The sequence below is a fragment of the Orycteropus afer genome, unplaced genomic scaffold (genome assembly GCF_000298275.1).
Source record: "Orycteropus afer afer isolate SDZICR_OR568_19922 unplaced genomic scaffold, OryAfe1.0 scaffold00803, whole genome shotgun sequence".
In the NCBI taxonomy this organism is placed as follows: Eukaryota; Metazoa; Chordata; class Mammalia; order Tubulidentata; family Orycteropodidae; genus Orycteropus; species Orycteropus afer.
In genome coordinates this window covers 637,981-660,957 of record NW_006922390.1, presented here as the reverse complement: position 1 = coordinate 660,957, position 22,977 = coordinate 637,981, and the positions used below count along the sequence as shown (strand labels likewise).

Genomic DNA, 22,977 nt, shown 5'->3' with positions numbered 1-22,977 from the left:
AAAGGTGGCCTGAGCACAGGACTTCCTTCCAAAGAGTACAGTATGGAAAGGGCAAGAAAAGAAAAACTTTAAAGTGGATGAACCTAACAACACCATCTTAGCCAGGTGGTCAAGGTCAACATTATCAGTAACACATAAGGTTGAGCGTATGTATCCTTGATATGATGTGAGTTACAGACAACAAAAGTAAATACTATTACATACCCAATCATGCAATATCAGTAATAACAAACAACAACCTAAAAATGGGATAGTCAGGCAGACAGGCAAGCTTAACAGGTATGGGGAGGTGAACAGGACTACATTCGCAACCATATATAGGTTTGGCAGAGGATATTTCTTCGTATGCATTTGTATGTGCTGTAGATATATCCATGTGTATAGTAGAACAAGCAGGGGATAAGTCATGAAAACTTCTTAGCCATAGCCAAACACTTTGAGGTAATAAGTCATTGGGCTTGGGGGCTTAGGACCACAGTTTGGGGGGCCAGCTAACTCAATCAGCATAATATAGTTTACAATGACAATGTTCCACATTCTACTGTAGTGATTAATCAGTGATTGTGGTGTTAAAAACAAGTAAGCAGTCATCTTAGGTGCAAGTATTGGTCTCTTTCCAGCTGAGGCAAAGGAGAGTGAAGAGAATTAAAGACACAAGGAAACAAATAGTCCAAAGGACTAGTGGACCACGTGGACCTCAGTCTCCTTGACCCTGAAATCAGAACTAGATGGTGCCTGGCTACCACTGCTAATCGCTGTGAAAGTGATCACAATAGAAGGTCCTGGAGAGAATGGGAGAAAAATGTGGAACAAAACTCAAAATCATTTAAAAAAAAAACCCACCTCAAACATAGCCTTACTGGTCTCACAGAGACTGGTGGAACCCCGAAGACTATGGCTCTCAAGTCACCCTTCAAGCCTGGACTAAACTCACCCCTGTGACTCAACTGCCAGTCAAACAATAGACAGGGCTATAAGGTGAACAATAACACTAGAGGGGTATGCACTCCTCAGAACAACGGGCTACACTGATCACAAAAACAGCTTTTGCCCAGAGATCAAGCTCAGAAGGCAGAAAAGGATAGTAAAGAAGGACAAAGGGAAATAGGAAACACACGGAGAAGTGGGACAAGTACTGCTACATTACAGGGATTGCAATCAATGTCACGAAACAAAATGTGTGTGGACTGTTGAAAGAAAAATCAACTTGTTCACTAAACTTTCGCTCACATCACAATAAAAAGTTTTTTTTTTTTTAAAAAAAAAAGTTCATTGTTTAAAACACACACACAAAAGACCAAGGGAGATGCAAAAAAAGGAGCTGATAAAATTTAACATTCTTTGCTGATAAAATCTCCCAGTAAACAAGGAAGAAAGCATTACTTAAACTGGTGATAAATATTCTTAAACAGATGAGAACTATCTCAATCAACAGTCAGTATCAGGTTTAACAGTGGCACAGTACAGAAATACATAAATGCCTGATAGCACCACTATTATTTAATGTGATTCCCAAGGGGCCATTCCCCTGGCATTTGAGAAGAAAATATTTCTTTTTCCTCAAAAATTTCTAATTAGGGCTGCCTCAACAGGCTGTACAGTTAACTTTTCTCTGAGACTCTGTCTAGCTTTATTGGCTGGCTATCAAGCTGGTTTGTGTCTCAAATGTATCCATTTGTCAGTTACTGTTAGAGGCAAAATGAGCTATCCCTGCTTTACACCAGAGTCCTACAGCCTCTCTACCCCAAGGGGCCCAGGCTACCCTCCCAGCCACCTGGCTCTACTGAGCCTTATGGAGAGTTACTCCTCACAGCATGATGCCCCTCTGGTGTCAGGTGGTGTCGGTAGAGCAAGATAGATGACAAAGGGCATGTGGGACCTGCCCTGCTCAACATGAACTGGCTCAGGATGGGATAATGCACACTGTGAACTCCTTGGAATTCTCCACCCAAGACAGCCTTGGCTCTTGGAAAAAGCTGGGCTCAAATGCACTGAGGTGTGGCCAGCCAGGATGCAGAACCCATGAATTGCCCTGCTAAGGGCTATAAGGGGAGTTTCTTAACTCCTCCTATGGTAGGCCATGGCCCATTTCCAATAGCTAAACAGTGCTGGCAGGAAACTGACATCAGGCCACCCACATCTGCATCACAACACAAGGTTCCCCAAACCCAGACACAGGGTCTCTGCTGGCCATCTTTTCCGGCACAGCTCTCATTCCTCAACATGGCTAATGAAAAAGGATGTGTCTGCTGCAGAGGGTCCTGGGCGTTGCCCACAGAGACTAGGGCCAAAAAAGGACAGCTTCACATCCATTCTTACCCAGAGGCTCGGGTCTCAGAGGCTGACTGGCTCCAGACCTGTCCCAAGGGCCACAAACAAAACTCCAGTACCCTTCACAGGAACTGGTAAGTGGAGAGCTGCCACACTGACGCTCAGGCTTGCCAGTCAGCAAATTAGTGTTTGCAGGTAATTGATTCAGCTGCCAACCCCATGCCAGCCAAGCTACAAGCTGGTTATGTCACTAACATAAATCATATGAGGTGGTAAAATGGACTGCCTGATTGGACCTATGAATGCTAACCTAGACCAAATCCCTCCCAGGTAACTACATTTTTAGACCATCCAAGGAGGAGGGAAATGGAGACCTCTGAGGTGACTTCCATGCCTGTGAAAACCAGATCCTCTGCCTGACCTACAAGGGTCCCAACCCTGGCCAGAGACGTATCAGGCCATCTCTGACCACCAAGCCCAGGCCGAGTCAGTCTCTGGGCGAGACCTGGCATGGGAGAAGGGCACAGAAGCACAGGCATCTGAGTGAGCTTCCTCAGTGGTTTCAGTGTGCTGCGAAGGACAGGAAGATGAAAAGACAAGGGCACTAATCTGATAAGGCTCAGTGGCCTCTGGAGAGCTGGAAATCCAGCTCTGGCGGAGATGACAGTTCCTGCATCAGCAGCAGGAAGGCTGGCACCGCACAGAGTAAGGGATGAGCTCAGAGGTCAGCTGTGAAGGGTGAGGCAGGGGAGGCAAGGCCGTGGAAAGCAGTCTGCCTGCTACAGCTGCCCATGCTTTCTGTAGCCACCCTCACCGCCATAACTTAACAGGGTTGTAGGGTTCCCTATAAACTCTCCCACCTTCCAATCATCCTTCCTATTTACTGGGGTTAAATTTTCTAATCCTAAGAAGAAAACAATCTGGCCTTGTTTAACAAGAACAGGGCAAGGATTTTACAACTGGCTCCCTGAGGTGGGAACACTGAATCATCAACCACCTGACCCAGCATCCTGTGGCTTGGATGCAGGATCTGCGGTGGGGAGGAGGACTCCACTTCTCTGCAGCCCTAGGGGGACAGTCCTCAGGCTGTGCCCCTCAACTCAATCTGCATGCAATGGGCACATTTAACACCCAGAATAGTGTCTCACTCCATATAGCCAAAGGGCAGGACAAAGGAACAAAACTAAAGAAATTGGCGGCTATTAATGTGGACTGCTGCCTGTGACGGAAGGGCACAGAAAAAAAAATCCAGGCCTTGCCAAGGGTCTCCAGACACAGTCAGGAGTGTGTGCCAAGGAACCCAGCCAGGAGAGGGTGGCAAGGCTATGCATCCCCTACTACAACTCGCAGAACCCTTGTCTTTTAAATGACTCCCATATCCCCATGGAAGCTGTTCCTGAAAGGGTCAAAATGCTCCACTCACAGCTTGAAGAGAAAGAGAAAGTAATTTCAATTAAGGTCCCAGGCTGTCAAAAACATCAAGTTATTAATCTCCATGTGCCAAATGTGAACCGGGACCTGCTTATACAGCCAATTGAGCATGCTCTAAATTAGTGTTTGCAGGTAATTGATTCAGCTGCCAACCCCATGCCAGCCAAGCTACAAGCTGGTTATGTCACTAACATTAAATAATATGAGGTGGTAAAATGGACTGCCTGATTGGACCTGCAGCCAAATACTGTTAAAGTCAGATTTACCCAAACATTAATGTCTTATTGGCTTAACACAATTTACTACATCTCAATTGCGGAAAATGATTTTCATTTCCTCTGAAGCTATGCTCACAGGCTCAGCACAAAGGAAAGGATGCTTTTATAAATGCTATCAGCTCACTTACTCTTTTTAACCTTGAGTCTGTAAGTGGACTAACTCAAGCCTCAGCACAACTGTCTAGGGGTTAGCTTCCTTCAGGACAATCAGCACTGTCACCCCCATCCACCCACTCTGCTTCCAGTCCCCACATGCAGGAATCCCTGACAGATGCCCAGCAGCTCTTAGGAGCACTCACTGTACTTGCAGGGTGCAACGGGCATGTGCACAAAGGGCAGCGCATTTTCTTTTAACCCAGTGAGTCAGCAGGCATAGCAGTCTGGCCACTCCTGACCTTCCTGGGCATCAGCAAAGGCCTGTATTAAAAGGGCCACACCGCTGGTCAACCCATAACATCTGCCTTAGAAGAGATTTTACATCCCGCAACTAGTTGAGAAAAGAATTCTAAAGTAGACGGTGCCATCAAGGATGGCAGAAAAGGAGCTCAGGACTTTTCTTCTTTCTCCATCTATCCATCTAACCAACTGTGGTAGTTAAGTTTGTTTGTCAGCTTGGCTGGGCCTGGGTGAGTGGCTGGGCAGCTGAATGTAGTGTTCCCCATAGTGAGACTGGTAATCAACTCCATGGTAGACTCTACTGTGAGCAGCTGAGTAGCTGCCTTAGGGATGTGGTCTGCTTCCTGTATATAAGGAGAAACCTCGGGGAACAGTCTCTAGCTTATGGCACACTTGAACCCTGCATGTAGCTGTGTCATTGTTCAGCAGCCTGCCAATGTTGGGACTTTCAATGGACTTGAATTAATGGCCTGCCGTGTGGTTTGGTAACATCGGCACTGTGCCTTTTTACTTTTCAACCTTGGCCTTGTCAGTCTCAGCAGCCAGCAGCTGTCTGAGTGAAGAAAAGCCTCTAGCTCCAATGGGCCAGGAGCCGGAGGCACAGGTGAAGCCCAAGGTTGAGGGGCTTTCACCCAGCCCTAGAGCCTGGCACTTTGAAATTGGACTTAAAGCCTCCAAACTGTAAGAGAATAAACTCCTGTTTGTTCAAGCATCCCATTTGTGGTACATTCTTGTCAGAACAGTACTAGGTAACCAGAACACCAACCCACACATATTTCCTGACACCAGCTGTGGCTCAGACATGACAAATAAATGAGCCAAGGCCCCCAAGAAGCCTCTGGCTCCCAAGCACACAGGCCAGCAGCCAGGAAACAGTCACAGAGTGATCCAGGCAGCAACAGAGAAGCATGGGAGCCCAAGAGAGAAAGAGCCAGCCCACCACATGGCTGCAGACGCCCCCAGGGGCCCACAGGAAGGGTGCACTCCTCAAATCTGCTAGATGTACCCTAAGATGCCACCTACTTCCCCAGTCAATCATCTTCTCTCCATCTCTGGAGCAGTGATACCCTCTGCCCCCAAAGGTCACGTGACCCACCTATCTTTCCTGTGGTGTTTGTTCTCTTCACCTCTGACTCAGATGAGCCTTTCCCTGGAACAGCCCTATCCCACCCCATCCCAGGACTGACCCTGTTTGGAGCTCTCAGAGACGCAGAGCTCTGACAGCTTCCCTTCTATAGATCCTATGCCTAGCCACAGGGTGGGCCCAGCACATAGTAGGTGCACAACACTGAGCACACTTGGCAGTTGGCCCTGAATAAATGCCACTCAGCACGCTCCTGCAGCTGCTTCTGGCCACCGGTTCACTGAGCTCTCTGCTCCAGCCTCTAGCTTAGGTCCCTTTCTCAGAGCCATCCCTGAACCTCACAGAGGCGGCAGCAGAGGAGCCAAGAAGGAATCTGGGGGTGGGCGATGGAGTGGGGGTTTGAGCAGTTTGCACTCGAGGCCAAGATCTCCCCAGGGCTCAGCTTAACAAAAGAGCCCCTCTCCAACAACAGCCAAATGCAATGTGCAGACTTTGGATCCTGATTCAAAAATAAACCAATTCCAAATAAACAGTGTTAGACCAGTATGGACCAGATAGTGATAATATTAAGAAATTCTGGTTAATTTGTTAAATAAGATATATGATGGCTTTGTAAAGGAAGAAGAAATACCCTGACCAACTGAGATATCTACTGAAGTATTTGCAGGTGAAATGGCATGGTGTCTGAGGTCGGTTCAAACATTCAAGCAAAATAACTAAAAACTCAGAAACCAAAAAATCCTGATGGGAAATTAGGGGTTCATTTAGTCTATTTTTGTAGAAATTTGAAATATCCCATTAAAAGGAAAACAAAGACCTACATTATAAGGAAGTAAGGTGTGAGGGTAGGGGGGGTAGTGTTCCAAGGGCCCCCCAGCCCTGACCGAGAGCTCACGCACAGGACCTACTCCCAGACAGACTTCTGCAAGTAAGGGGCTGGCTGCGGCTGAGTTGGAGCACTGGGATACTGGGCAGGAGGGCAGTTCAGGGTCCCTTCTAGGAGCTCCCTTCAGAGCTGGACTCCTAAAGTTTAGGGCACAGACTGCCAGTGTTTAGTGTGTGACAGGGCTTCATGCTGGGACAAGCTATTTCTACTACAATATTTGGTTATATTTATTTGTGGCATCAGCTATGGATCATAAAGGTGAACTCAATTGTGGACAGGTTTCTGGGGCAGTGCCAGTTTGAGGGGCCCGATGTCCCAATGAACTCTCCACATCCCAGACCCTTAGGGGGCCAGAGACCCTGGGAATACCAGACCACAGACCCTGCATTGTAGCCGGAGACCACATGGTGGAAAGGAACAGCTGGGACAGATCTGGTCACCTTGCCCTTGCTTCCTTGGAGCCATAACGGGCATGGGGCTGCGACAGAGCTTAGTCCTCTATGAAGTGCTCATTAATACCCCTTCCAGGGATGCCACAGCACCCAGGGGTCTTCAAGGCAATTTAACATCTTAGTGCTCAGCATCCAAGGAGAGAAAGATGGAGGTTCACCATTCAGAACACTTTTCAGCATTAGACTTTTTAAAAGATGCCTATGGTTGCCTACGCTGCCCATTGTGGACCCCTGCATCTTGCCCCTCCACCCCACAGTAGGCAGGATAGCAAGCCACAAAGGCTAGCAGGGAGATGCAAAACAGCATCTCAGATACCCAGAGCAGTATTCCAGACAGTACGGCTCTGAGGGCCACCTGAGAGCTTCCAGGGTGGATTGGGCCCTCAGAGTTAGTGAGAAGCAATAGCCACCCAGTTCTTGTAAGGCCATGAAAGAAAGATCGTTTAAAAAGGGGGTAGAAATGGCAGCCTCTTCAGCACCTCCTCCCCGGAAGCTTTCAGATGGTGCACTCACGGGAGAGGTACAAGAAGAGCTACTGGAGTAGTTGAGGTCTAACCCAATGGCTTCCTCACATCATAGGCTGTGGCATGCTGATTCAAGGCCCTAGAGCAGGGCTAAGGAGTGGGACAGGCCCCACTCACCATGGCTCACTGCAGGCCTAAATGGAGACAAAGGCCAATGGAGCTCTCCACAGCACTTTATGAGCCACTTAACCATCCTGCGACCCAGTCATCCAAGCACAGCACACATAAAGGCAGTGTTTACACATAAAAATGGCAAGCTATTTTACTAGTGGCTTTCAGAGTCACAACAGCAGCTATTTGGTAAAGATTTCTGCAAATTACAGGAACAAAGTCCAAGGATGGAATGATGGGCCGCTAAACCACACTAAAAAGTAATCAAAGACCATTACCATCAAACACTCTACCAAGAGCCAGGGAGGTGGCCACAGTCAGAAGAAAAATAATCTTCCCTCATGATCTTGAAGCCCTGCTCATAATCCCCACTCAATCTGTGTGGTGCTGCAGCGCCCCATCTGTTACTTGCTCAGGGAACATAAATTACTGTTTTTTACATTTTAATCTTTACCCAGAGGAACACAGGAGCTTACCTTTCCATCTCATATTCTTTCATTCCCACTTTTACAGCCTTCATTACCTGGAGGATGGATATTAAGCGAAGAGATTTGTATTAAGGAGATAAGTAACATCGCCTTATAAATAATGTATAGCACTTTTTCAAAAGAACCTCTTGTAAAAAAAATTGATATGCACACACAGTGGTGCAGAAATGTGACAAATCAGAAGTTTTTTTAAGGCTCCGAACTCACAGTTTATTTAAACCACCACGGAGCACGTCCATTCTAAGTGTGATGAACAAGGGAGCACCAGCATTGGCTCAGAGGCAGCTGAGGACAATCACACATAAAGATTTAACAAAGACAGGTTTGGTGAATGTTTAATGCTAAGAGAGCTAAAATGTTTGTCACTAAAAAGGTTTTCCTTTAACTTTGATAAAACACAGGGAAAATTAACTTGTACAAGAGATTCTGTTCCCTGTAAATTGCCCTTGTCTGCTTCCTAATACAAGCTGCCACTGTCACTAAGGAGGCACACTAGGTTACCCAGTCCTCCTGAATGTCTTCCAAGAAATGCACTTCCTTATTTGGTCTCACTCCCCTGGTACAGAAGGAAGGTTTGGGGAAGTGCAATGTGAAGACATTTTTGAAAAACAGAAGACAATAATAAATGGGTATGAATCATGGTTATGGGCAAAAGAGTATTTAAAATAAGGTGGGAACTTCCGGGATGCCAGGAAGGAGAGCAATTCCCTCCTGGAAGTTGGGACATTTTGTTGGGAAATGCCCCAAGGGCATTGTACCCACTACTACTGTGTAGTAGGCCTCTCATTTCTTCACCTTAAAACACCCCATGTACAGCTGGGGCTGAAGCTCTCCTGTCCCTTCCCCTACTGCGCTACACAGAAAAGATTCATGACTATGCCTCTTTCTGAAGTGAGACCTCCTGCCTGCTCACAAAGACCTCGAGGACTAAGGCCTGCCTCACACCTGTCCACCTTGATGCTGCCCTGTTGCCCCACACAAAGCAGTGTTATTTGCCAAATCCAGCTGGACCATAACGTCCAAGAAGCTATGGGTGAGGCCAGTGCCTGACTTACCTCTCGGTGGGCCTCACTGGAAATCTTATTGGTGTAGCGCAGAACTTCCAGTTCCATGTCCGTCTTAAAAACTCGGCTTCAGAAAGGAGAAAAACAAAAGAGCAAATTAGCAGCGTGCAGCAGGGGCTGCTGGACCCCTTCAGGGACATCTCTGGGCTCCCACACCCTGCACAGCTCAAGAAGGAGCACCAATGCTAGGCCTGCCTGTGGCTGGACAAGCCAGACACTGACCAGCTACGTGCAGGTGGGCTGTCCGGGCATGGGGGTGGGGGCAGGGAGTGAGAGCTGCACTAAGTGATCCAGAGGAAAACACCGAATGCTGGCAGCACTACAGCCTGTCCTGACCTAACACATGCCATGGGCACGCAAGTTGTTTTGTTACAAGATCTGGAAGCTGCTTAGATGGTGGTAAAGCCCCACCCCTATAGGCAAACACTCCCTCCTCATTGAGACTCAGTTTCCTCATCCCTCAAGTGGGAATAAAATCTACACAGCAAGGCTACTGGACTTTAATCTTAAGTGTGCTGACTTCCAGGGCCCTTCCCAGTTGCCTAAAAAGGCCTTTTCTTTCCTCCCTGGCCCCACACATCTGCCCACCGAGTAGCCCAAGAACACCATGTTACTCCAGGCCTGAGATGAGTGGGGGACAAAGGTAGCAGGCTAGTGCCCGTTTCTAGCCACAGGCATGCAGGTACCAATGTGGAACAAGCTGGTCTGCAGAGAGAAGCAGGAGACTAGGAACAGACAAGAAAAGAGAAGCAGTGATGCGGGGGGTGAAGACTGTAGGTAGTGTGGGAAGATACAATCAGGAGATCCTGCTGTCCCTGAAAGACTCATCTATGTCCCCTGCAACGGGACTCCCAGGGATTTCCAGGATCTTCACAATAAACTCAAGTTAATTTGCCCACCTTTGCTTAGGTTTCTGGTCCTTGCCATTAAGTCCATTCCAAAGGAAGACTCACACAGAGGAGTTAAGTAAATATTAGTTTTCTACCACCATCCATTTCAAATAAATAACTCCAGGTCCACAGGCTTTTTAATGGCAGCCGTACCAGTCATTTCAAGTATGGGCTCAGAAGAAAGACCCTGGGCTACAATCTTACCTCTATCCAGTTGCGCTGCCTTAAGCAGGACCCTTATCCTGTGTCTCAGTTTCCTCAACTGTAAAACGGAGATAATAACAGTATTTTCCTCATCAGAAAATTGTTGTGAGAATTAAGAGAGTTAACATTTTCAAAGCACCAAGAACAGAGCCTGGCACATCAGTGCTGTATATGTTGTTGTTGTTGTGTTTGTCACCGAGTCGGATCCGACTCATAGCAACCCCTCCTTGGGTTTCCGAGGTGGTATCACTACGGAAGTAGATTGCCCAACCTTCCTTCTGAGTGTCTGTTAGATACACTCCACACACTCAAAGCCTATAGATGCTGCCTCATATACTCTATCCACCCTGAAGCCAGACAGGACCCGCCACCCTCCTTAGGTAAGTTATCTTGATTCTTATCAAAAGATAGTATTTCCTAGTATTTTAGTAGACTCACAAAGTTAGACAAAGCTCAGAAAACAAATGCAACCTCCTTTCTTTTTGAATTGTCATTTATTGAGGGCCTATTCCAGGCTAGTAAGTCCTTGGGTTGTGCAAATGGTTAATGTGCTTGGCTGTGAACCAAAAAGTTGGACGTTGGAGTCCGCCCAGAGGCACTGTGGAACAATGTATTTCAGAAAAGTCAGCCACTGACAACTCTATGAGCACAGTTCTACTCTGACACACATGGGGTCACCATGATTTGGAACTGACTTGATGGCAACTAGAATTCCATGCCGTTCTGTAAGAGGTAGTGGAGGACAGATGCCCAACCACCCACTCACCCCTAGCAGGAGAGCTGGCAGCCAACAAGTCGTCTCTACAAATGCCCTCAGATGAAGAGGGTCACTTCTTCCAAGGCCATACCCCCACTAGTCTCCTGATACAATAGAGGGTACACAGGTCCAGCTCCCTGGCTTCAGATGGAGACACCTCTGCAGGCCCATTCCTGTCCAGAGATCCACATGGGGTCAGCTGAGGCCTCCTGTGACTGCACTGCAACCCAGCTTCTCCCCCAGCCCAATCCTGTGCCTTCCCTCCCCTATTGTTGTTGTTGTAAGGTGCTGTCAAGTCATTGATTCCACGAGCATTGCTCAATATGTTTCCTGCCCACTAATCTAAGAGTCTCAGAGTCAGCTTCCCAGGAAGCCCACCCTCAAACAGGTATTGTCATTCTCATTTTACAGATGAGGAAACTGAAGCTTAGATAGAATAACTTGTCAAAGGTTTCACAACCCACTTTTCCTTTTTCCTCACCCTCTAAGCAAATTGGTTATTTCTGAATATAGAACTCTATAACAGGACAAAACTCTTAAATATAAAGAGAAAATGGCCTTTTTCAGACAATCAAAACCTCAAAAAGCTAACTGCCCATATAGCCTTTCTGGAGAAATACTTAATGTATTTCAGAGGGGGGAAAAAAAGAGCTTATAAACCAGTAAAGAGGAAATAATGGGATATTTTTTAAAAAGGTAGAATTATCCAAAAGTATCATTAAAAGACTTGCTGGGCAGCAAATCTAGAAAGCAATCTGTAGAAATCAGAGCTTGAAGTATGTGAAGCTAAGAATGTCCACAAGAAGAGTGGCACATTCATCTCCATAGACAGAGTCAATAAGAAGCTCAAAACTCTTAGACCGCCTGGGAATATGAACAAGTTATATATATTTTTTTCTCTCTCAATAAAAGAAAAAAAAGGTAAATAGAAATTCCAACTCATAGTGACCCCACTGGGTTTCTGAGGGGTAAATCTTTACAGAAGCAGATTGTCCAGTCTTCCTTCTGCAGAGCTGTTGGTGAGTTTGAACCACCAACTTTCTGGTTAGCAGTCAAACGCCTTAGCCACCATGCCACCAGAGCTCCATATATGTATGTATGTATGTATGTATGTATGACAGGGCCATGAAGCCTCAGCTTACACAGCAGAAAAACAAAACAGTACAGGAAGTTCACAGAGCAAGAAATAAGGGAGGATTAATTGCATGGTAAGAGGGCACATGTAACCAATAAAAGAACTAACCACAATGATGCAGCTAGCAAAAGCTGGGCTTGGTGGGGGGGCCGAAATGGTCAAAAGTCTTTGCCTGTGGGAGAGGCGTTAGAGAAACATGGGCAGGTGTCAGTTGTTCTTTTTAACTGTACTGGTCTGTACTAGTAGACTCCACTATTTTCAACCCAGTGCACATATTACTTGGATAAAACTTCCAAAAACAAGGCAAATATCCATTCATTCATTTCACATTACTATTAAAAATAAGTGCCAATCTGATTTAGCCAACCTGACTTAGCAGGTATATGGTGGAGTACAACAAGGATACACTCCCCTCCCTCATGGAGCTCAGACTAATGAGAGATAAATATTACACAAAATACACAATTACAAAATGGGAGAAGGGATGAAATGGAGAAAGAGTGGAGGCTGCTATGGAGAGGAGTGATGGGAAGGGACCAGTTTCATTTGGGGATGGTGGCTCGGTGGGGAAGGTTGTTAACAGTGAGACCTGGAGAAAGGGCAAAAGATCGTGCCAGCCATCTCCCTCTCAGTGAAGCCACAGCTTCTGCAAACAGAAAGTATCCTCAGGGCATCTCAATGGCCAGCTTTGATCCCTTTTCTAAAGGTGACCCAGTCCTTTACTAAAGCTCCCATGTGACTATTTTTCCTTCTCACAAAGGGAACACGCTCAAGACCTTTAGGACCTGCAAAGCTGGAGTGTCTGACAACGGTAGATCAGTGCCCAGCCCTCTGTCCAGAGTGAGAGTAGGGGGTGCCCCTCATTCTCCCTAGAGGCCCATCCACCCATTGTCTATCCTCCTCAACCCACTCAGGGGGCCCACTCTGAGGAACCTTGCTGGGCAGAACAGAGAGACTGAGGACTGAGGCAGGCCCCACATGGATGAGGTGTGGAACAGGGAATGGCAGGACTGCACAGGGGCTCAGAGGAGTTGGGCTTGGATTGCTCCCCTACCTCCTTCAGTGGCAGTGAGTCCTCGCATACTTCCACAGAAACGGCCCAGCCAGCCACCGACTCATACCATCTCCCTGATACCACGTAGCTAAAATGGCCAGTCATTTGTGGCTGGGAAATGGAGAAGGGCATCTTGAGGCCCAGTGATGCCATCTTTCCTAAGACTGTAAAACACAAGCCCACAAGCCCACAAGCCCAGTGAGATTCTTTTGTAAATCAAAGCCCTTTCTCTCTTGAGGAAGCAGACACTGAAGCCTAACAGTTTGCTGTTTATCATCAAAAAGGTGCCCTCTGAGTCCACGTCAAGGTGGAATGATACCCTGCCTCACTGTGAGCAGTCCCTGTTCTCTGGAGGGTGAGAATCTATAGCCTTTGGTTATTGTGGTTCTTGTTATGTGCCGTTGGGTTGAACCCGACTCATAGCGACCCTTCCTTGGGTTTCTGAGGCAGTATCACTACGGAAGTAGATTGCCCAACCATCCCTCCAAGGAGTGGCTGGTGGGTTTGAACCATCAGCCTTCTGGCACTATGCTACCAGAGCTCCCTTTGGTGGGGCTCAGTTATTCTGAGGCCCAAATGCACTCACGGGATAACTTAGTGGTTGCTTGTGCCTACGGCATTTGACTTCTAATCAGAAGCCTGGTGGTTCAAACCCACTAGCCACTCCTCGGAAGGAAGGTTGGGCAATCTACTTCCGTAGTGATATCGCCTCAGAAACCCAAGGAGGGGTCGCTGAGTCGGGTCTGATCCAAAGGCAGTGTGCTTGCCTGCTTGTGTATCCATCCCCACTGCTGCCCTCTGTGGAACTGAAGCCTGAAGAACTGGGCATCAGGGAGCTGGCCCCTCTAGTCTTGAATGCAGTGATAACCAAAGAGTGACACCTATGGGGGGAACCAGGCCCAGACTGAGTACACAATCGGCACACTCCTGCGCCCAACCCCAGCCCTCTGAGCCCTCCTCTTACTCCCGAGCAGTATCTTCCCTTTGCCTCTCTTTCCAGCTGAGATCCCTAAGTCCATCTCTCTATATATCACCTGTGCCAACATTTTAGATTTTCTCAGTCTAGTCCCCGTCTGTCCACATGTGCTTCATCAAACCCTATGTGGGGAACAGAGCCCCTGCCTGCTGCTCTGAGCCTATTCCCAGATTGGTGAGTGCTGCTGGGGAAAATCACACAGCTGGGTGAATGGGCACAGAAAGCTCCTAGTCACCAGTTTGGCCAGGGTCTCTGCACAGTCCACAGTTCTGCCAGGAGTCTCAGGGAAGCACGTATAAGGGCTACATTACACTTTTTCCACCTTCCTAAGATTTTCACCCTCTCCAATCTAGATACCTCCTCTCTCTGACTGCTCACTCCCAGGAGACAAATGAACTCATCCATTTCACAGAGAGCACAGACGTCATCAGATGGGCACACTCTTGCTTCTCATCCTCTACATCCCAATCCCTCATCCAGTCTGTCCTCCTTCCCCTCACAAGTAAAAAGGGTGCTCTTCCTGCACTGAGGCTCAGACACACACACACACCTGGGCTTGGGATCCCAACGCCCAGCTTCCTCCACACACCTTCCCCCTGGAAAATAGGCTCCTCTTACAAATAAAATTCTTTCTTCTCACCTCCTCCTCCTCATCCAGCAATGCTTTTTGCCTCACTTCATAGCCACACTTCCTGAAAGGAGATCATTAATGGTCCTCATCTTGGGGTGCAGAGGGTAGAGAAGCTTTTACTTTTCATTTCAAATTGCCTCTCCATTTGCTCACCTTCCACTCTCCCCTCTTCTCACTTCAGCCTTGCCCTCCTCTCATCATGTTCACCTCCCCCAGGCTGTCAACCCCAGCAGGCATTCCTGCACCTCCAGAGACCCCTGCTTCCTCCTAGAAACTTCCTCACAGCCCACCTGTCACATGCTTAGCTGGTTTTCTCCCGCCCTCTCCAGCTGTTCCTTCTCAGTCTCCCCTGACAGGTCCTCCCTTCCTCCCCTTCTGATTCCAGTTCTGGAGGTTCCCCAGGCACCTCAAGCTCAGACTGACAGCAACCCCTACTGCACCCCATCCCCTGCTGCTTAAAACAGAGACCTGGACATCACCCTAGACACTTCTTCTCTGTCATCCATCCTTCACTCCCCACATCCAGCCAATGGCCAAGAGTTACTATTCTACCTCCCCAATCTCCTTTTGACTTCCTCATTTCTCCCTCCACGCCCACCATGGCCACCCCAGATGCCATTTTCTCCAGCTTGGACAACCTCTCTACCTTTCACTGGCCTCAAGGCCGCAGTTCTGCCTCCTGGCAACAGTTGGGGATCTTTAGTAAATGTAAATCTGCTCATGCTTAAAACCTTTCAGTGGCTTCTAGGTTTCCTTAGGATAAACTGAAAACTCTGCACCACGACTAATGGAGGGCAATAGTGGTTCAATGGTAGAATTCTCACCTTCCATGTGGGAGATCCAGGATGGATTCCCAGCTAATGCACCTCATGCATAAGTACCACCATCTATCAGTGGAGACTTGTGTGTTGCTATGAAGTTGAACAGGTTTCAGTAGAGCTTCCAGACTAAGACAGACTAGGAAGAAAGACGTGGTGATCTACTTCTGAAAAGCAGCCACTGAAAACCCTAGGGATCATAATGGTCTGATCTGCAAGCATCATGGGGATGGCACAGGACTGGGCAGTGTTCCCTTCTACTATGACATGAACTGGGCCAACTCAATGGTTCCTAACAACAACAAATGACCCATGAGACTCTCCAAGTGCAAGCTGCTGCCTGACTCTGCTGCACTCACCGCCACTCTCTTCCAGCATCAAACTCTGCCAGGAACTTGCTCCTGACCTTTCACCTGACTCTGCATCCTCCAATTCCAGTCTTTCTGGAGAAGTTTCCCTTTCTCAAGGTGAAGGGAGGCATTGCCTTCACTCCCCATCATGCTATGGGCTAAATCCCCTCTCTCTACTCCTTGGGAAGTCCATATGAATCCTTGGTAAGAATTACACTTGTAATGTCTTATTTACATTTCCCCGAAAATGCTAGAGCCTTGGAGGGCATGTCCTAGTGCCAGCACAGTGCCTGGCCCAGAGCAGACACATAGTAGTCATTAGTAATAAATACCTGGGTATTGGACCAAAGCTGAAAAACAGTTTATTTCCAAAAAGAGCTAATGCTCTCATTTCAAAAAGAAAAAGAAGCCACCCTCCACTCCACCCCATCTAACCCCACATCCCACCCCACCTTAGGGGAGCTCACCCAGTCAGTGTAGAGTGTTGCTCTATATGGCCTTCTCAGAGCAGTAAAGGGGGTACAGTCCATCCCTCTCCATGCCTGAGCAGCCAACCCCAACTACCACAGCCTTACTCACAGCCACATAGGTAGGAAAAGGCAGCCTGAGATCTGGAGTCCCCAGGAGTTGGCTCAGAGCCTACAATCAAACTCTCTATCCAGCCTCCTCCCTGCAGCTTGAACACCTTCCTTTTTGTAGCTGAAGCTGGGAAACTAATGTCATCAGTCCAAGGAGAAGGAAGACTTTGATCTCAAATCTTGTTCTCTTCCCATCAGAGACCATAAGCATTTTCAGCAATTGGGGCACAGAGTCCTGCTCTCTTTTCTAATTTTACTTTGGGAAAGGTAAGGATCTAGGCCTCTAGCTGGTTTACCCAGAACTTGTTTTTCTAGTCACATTTTAAGAAATCAAACCTAAGCAGGGCACATTATCCACAAAGGCAGATCTCCAATGAAGCTGGCCTGGCTGGGCTTTGGCCTGCCCCATTTTAATCTAAGTTTTAAAGGCCCTGAAATAGATGTACACTGTGTATTACCTTAGCCAATTATCCACAGATGACACTGGACCTGAAGTCTCGCCCAAGCACCAAGCGGAGATGGATGCTTCCCAGCCTGGACCAGTTATCTCCATGATCACAAGGACTAGAAACTTGTTAAACTATAGAAACAAGACTTTCTAGCATTCTTCACAGGTCTCCACTTCCAGGACGAATTTGCTGCTCTGAATCTGATAAGGCTATTTCAGGTATTCCTGAGCCCAAAAAGGCAAGAAAAATGGATTCCACCTTGGCCTGGTGTTATGAATTAAACTGTGTCCTCCCAAAATATGTATTGTACTTCCTAACCTGTATACCTGTGGTTAAGAGCCCTCATGGTGCAGTGGTTAAGCACTTGGCTGCTAATCAAAAAGTCAACAGTTCGAACCCACCAGCCACTCCCCAGGAGGACGATGTGGCAGTTTGTTTCATGAAGATTTCAGCCTTGGAAACCCTATGGGGCAGTTCTACTCTGTTCTAGAGGGTGGCTATAAGTCAGAATCAAGTAGATAGCAGTGGGTTTGGTTTTGATTTTCAATGGACTGAGAGAAAATTTGAGGAAATAACAGGAAAAAATCAAGGAAAACACAGACACAACTCTAGAATAATTCAAAAAATAAAAATTAAAAAAAAACAACTGACAAAATAAATGGAAAATTACAAACCACACAAAAACAGCAAATAGTAATCCAGAAAATTAATACCAAATTTTCAGAAATTGCTAACACACTGGAAGAGGAAAGGAGTAGAACTGAATCAATGGAAAATAAAATTGGTGACATTGAAGACAAATCTCTTAATGTTAATTTGTTAGATCAAAAATCAAAACAAGGAACAACAACAACAACAAAAAAAAACCCTGAAGCCTAAGAACTATATGAGACACCATCAAGAAAAATAACTTAAATGTGATTAAAATTCTGGAACATGAAAAGAAGAAAGAAAAAAAGTCAGAAAATTTGTTGGAAGAAAACTTGCCTAATATCATGAAAGATGAGAAAAATATGCATCCAAGAACCTCAACAAAACCCAAACAGGACAGACCCCAAAAGAAACTCACTGAGACATCATAACCAAACTTTTCAAAACCAAAAACAAAGAGAGAATCCTTAAAGCAGCTCAGGAAAAATAAAAAGTTACTTACAAAGGAGGATGAGTAAGACTAAGCTTTGATTTCTCAGCAGAAACCATGAAGGTGAGAAGGTAATGGGATGACATATATAAAAGCCTAAGAGAAAAAAAAAATGCCAACCAAGAATTTTTATCCAACAAAACTGTCCCTCAAAAATGATGGTGAAATTAGGATATCCTCAGATAAATAGAAAGTAAAGGAATTTGTAAAAATGAGACCATCCTTATAAGAAATGCTAAAGGAGTCCTTTGGACAGAGAACCAACAATGGCAGACAACAATCAGGGATTAAGATACATGGCAGCATCACCTGGAATTGATCCAGATATGTTGCTGTTGTTGTTAGATGCTATCAAGTCAGTTCAAGCTCATAGCAACCCTACGTAAAACAGATCAAAAAACTGCCTGGTCCTGTACCATCCTCACAATTGAGCCCACTGCTGCAGCCACTGTGTCTCTCTATCTCATTGATGATCTTCCTCTTCTTCACTGACCTTCTACTTTATCAAGCATGATATCCTTATTCAGGGAATGGTTCTTCCTGATATCAGGACCAAAAATAAAATAAACCTACAAGATGCCACCCCTCGGAAGGAAGGTTGGGCATTCCTACTTCCGTAGTGATACTGCCTCGGAAACCCAAGGAGGGGTCGCTATGAGTCGGGGCCAACTCGATGGCAAACAACAACAACAACAAGATGAAAAATAGGGAACCAGAGATGTAAAGTTCTAAATGATGATAATACACAATGTAGTTCTAGAACTTTCAAATGCAGAGAAGTCCTGATGATAAAAGATACAATGGACTGCTTTAAACTTGGGAATATAACTGTAAATTACAGGGTAACCTCAAAGAAAATTAATAAAGCTTCTGACCAAAAGAAAAAAGAAGAAAATCATAAATTGTCAGTAAATGCTACAACTTCAGCAATGAAGGAAATGATAAGAAAATCTGTTAATTCAACAACAAAAAGGCAAAAAACCCAACTAAAAAATGGGCAGAGGATGTAAACAGACACTTCACCAAAGATGACTTTCAGGCAATCAACAAACACATGAAGAAACGCTCACAAGTGTCAGAGCAATGCAAAGCAAAACAATGACATATCATCTCACCCCAGTACTAATAGCAAAGTTCAAAAAATCAAATGTTGGTGAGAGTTTGGAAAGATTGAAACCCTCAGACATTGCTGGTGGGACTGTAAAATGATGCTTCCTAAAAGAGCTGGAAATAGAAATACCATATGATCCAGCAATCCCACTACTAGGTATATATCCTAATGAAATAAGACTCATGACATAAACAGATATATGCATACCCATGTTCATCATGGCATTATTCACAATAGCAAAAAGATGGAAACAACCTAAATGCCCATAAATGGATGAACAGATAAACAATTATGTAGTACTGACACACAAATGGAATACTATGCAATGTTAAAGAACAATGATGAATCTGTGAAACATCTCATAACATTGAGGCCCTTATGCTGTATGAAGTTAGACAATCAAAAAAGGGCAAATATTTTAGGAGACAACTGATGTAAAAATTCAAGAAAAGGTTTTCACACACAAAAAATAATCTTTGATGGTTACCAGATGTAGGAGGGGAAGGGAGGGTAAGCCATTAACTAGAGGGTAAATACATATTAACTTGGGTGAAGGGGAAGGCAATGTACAATAAGGAGGAGGTAAGCACAAAGTGATCGAAGAAGGGAAGATGCTGGGAGGAGTATAAGAATTAAAGGCAACAGAAGCAAATAACAATAATCAGTCTATGAACAGATACATAAACAGACATGCAAACTGAACAGGTAGGTGTAGGAAGGAGAATGGGACTATACCCACAAACATGACAATGTTTGACAGTGGATAGTTCTACACATGAATTTAAATATACTACAAATATATCCTTGAATTTAGTAGAGCATACAGGGGGCAAAGTTATGAAAATGTCTTAGCCTCAAAAACTCCTGAGGGAGTGAGTTGCTGGGCCTGGGGACTCAGGACCATAGTCTCAGGGAACATCCAGTTGAATTGGCACAATATATTCCACAAAGACAATGTTTTACTTCCTACTTTGGTGAGTAGCAATTTGGATCTTGAAAGATTGCGAGCAGCCAGGTAAGGTGCAACTATTGGTCTCTCCCTGTTGTAGCAAAGTGAAGAAAATCAAAGCAGCAAGGAAACAATTAGTCCACAGGACTAATGGACCATGTGAACCTCAGTCTCCACAATCCTGAAACCAGAAGAACTAGATGGTTACCAGCTACCACTACCAATTGCTCTGAAATGGATCACACTATAATCCTGGATAGGAGCTTCGGTAGTGTAGTGCCTAAGGCACTTGACTGCTAACCAGGAGGCTAGCGGTTCAAACCCACTAGCCACTCCTCGGAAGGAAGGTTGGGCAACCTACTTCCATAGTGATACTGTCTTGGAAACCCAGGGAGGGGTCGCTATGAGTTGGGTCTGACTCGATGGCAAATAACAACAACAACATAATCCTGGATAGAGTGGGAGAAAAGTATGGAACAAAACTCAAAATCATAAAAATGACCAGGTTTACTGGTTGGATAGAATGGTGGAACCCCAAGACTATGGCCTGGAACTGAACTCACTGCCACAAGCTGAATTTTCAGATAAACAACAGACAGGTCCTAAAAGGTAAACAATAAATCTAGGAAGGTAGACACTCCTTAGAACAATCAACCATTTGAGATCAAAAGGGTAGCATCTGCCTAAGGGCAGAATTCAGAAGGCAGGAAGGGTTAGGCAAGAAGAGTGGAGAGAAGAAGGAAGAGTGGAAATGAGAAACACATGAAGATGTGAGAAGAGTGATGTTACATTGAAGGGACTGCAATTAATGACATGAAACAAAATGTGTGTGGAATTGTTGAATGGAAAATGGACTTGTTCTGCAAATTTTCACAATAAAAAGTTTTAAAAAAATGAACAAAATTAACTTAGCACAGAAAACTATTATTGAACAAAGAAACCATCAACACACACACACACGCATGCACAAATCTGCTGAAAATGATAGTAGTAAATTCATAGCTATCAATAATTACATTGAATCTAATTAGATTAAATTCACCAATCAAGAGACAGGGAGTAGCAGAACAGATAATAAAACATGACTGATCAATATGCTGTCTGTAAGAGATATACCTTTCTCCACAAGACAAAATTAAGCTGAAAATCAAAGGATGGAAAAACATCTATCAAGCTAATGGCAACCAAGAAAGAATAGGAGTGGCAATAACAATTTCTGATGAAATAGATTTTAAGGCAAAAACCAGCATAAGAGACAAGGAAGGACACTATATAATGATTAAAAGGTCAGACAAGAGGATATAATCATAATAAATACCTATGCACTTTAATAAGAGGAGACTTTAACACATCATTTTCAATGAAGGACAGAACTAGAAGGAATTTCAACAAATACACAGAAGAGCTAACAGAACACTCCACCCAACAACAGTAAAATATACATTCTTTTTCAGTGCACATGGAACATTCTCCAGAATAGACCATAGACCAAGGCCACAAACCAAGCCTAAATAAATTATAAAACACCAAAATTCTAAGCATCTTCTCAGATCACAGTGCTATAAAATTAGAAATCAACAATGCGAAGATCAAGGGGAAAAAAAAAAATCAAATACACGGAAACTGAATATCGCCCTGATTAAAAACTACTGGATAACAGAAGAAATAAAAAAAATAAATTAAAAACTTCCTTGAATCAAATGAGAATAAAACAACAACATACTAAAATCTTTGGGACACAGCAAAAGCAGTGCTCAGAGGACAATTTATAGCAATAAGCACATACATCAAAAAAGAAGAACCAAAATCAACACTTTAATCCAACATCTCTAACAATCAGAAAGAGAACAGCAAAAAAAAAAAAAAAAAAAAGCGTATAATCACTAGAAGAAAGGAAATAATAAAGATCTGAGCAGAAATAAATGAAACAGAAAAACAATAGAAAGAATCAACAAGACTAGAAGTTGGTTCTTTGAAAGGATTAATAAAACTCACAAACCACTGGCAAATTTAACAAAGGAAAAGTAGAAGATGCAAATAGCAAGAATAATGAAGGAAACTGATGATGTCATAATAGAATCTACTGAAACAAAAAGGATGATAACAGAATAATACTGTGAAGAACTTCAACTCAAATTTGAAGACCTAGAAGAAGTGGGCAAATTTCTAGAAATACACTACCTACTCCAACAATCTGAGGTAAAAGTTTGAATAGACCCATCACAAAAGAAGAAATTGAGCAGGTCATTAAAAAACTCCCAACAAAACAAGTCCTAGGCCAAACAGCTTCAGTACAAATTCCACCAGATATTCAAAGAACTGACACTAATTCTACACAAAGTATTTCAGAACACAGAAAAAGATGGAACACTCTCAAATTTGTTCTATGAAGCAAAGCACAACTCTGATACCAAAACCATGCAATGACATTGCACAAAAAAAGGAAACTACACAATATTTCACATGAAAATATATGCAAAAATTCCCAACAAACCCTAGCCAAGAGATTCCAAAATCTTATCAAGAAAATTAAACATCATGACCAAGTGGAATTCACACAAGTTATCCAAATATGGTTCAACATTAGAAAAACAATCAATGTAATTCACCACATACATAAAACAAAGGGAAAAAACCACATGATCATATTAATCAACATGAAAATGTACTTGACAAAATCCAACACCTCTTCCTGATAAAAATGCTAAATAAAATGGGAATAGAAGGGAAACTCCTCAACATAATTAAGGGCATATACACAAAACCAACAGCTGACATTATCGTCATTGGAGAAAGACTGAAAACATTCCTTTTGCAAACAGGAACCTTTATTACCATTCCTATTCAATATTGTCAGCCCCAGGGTTACAGGTGAGGAGAGACAACTCAGGGACGCCCGAAGTAGCAAGCGGGAAGAGCAGGAGAAAGGGGATTAAAAGCCAGGAAGCC

At 44.7% G+C, this 22,977-nt stretch overlaps 1 protein-coding gene across 1 annotated transcript in view; it reads right to left on the bottom strand.

The window, feature by feature from the left end:
* The window catches only part of PEPD (peptidase D), a 210,743-nt gene that overhangs the window by 109,104 nt on the left and 78,662 nt on the right, over positions 1 to 22,977 (bottom strand). Inside the window, exons 8-9 of the mRNA XM_007957826.2 lie at positions 8,977 to 9,052; positions 7,910 to 7,956 (exon numbers count right to left, since the gene is read on the bottom strand). Coding sequence (XP_007956017.1) covers positions 7,910 to 7,956; positions 8,977 to 9,052 — 123 coding nt within the window. The remainder of the gene's footprint in view (positions 1 to 7,909; positions 7,957 to 8,976; positions 9,053 to 22,977) is intronic.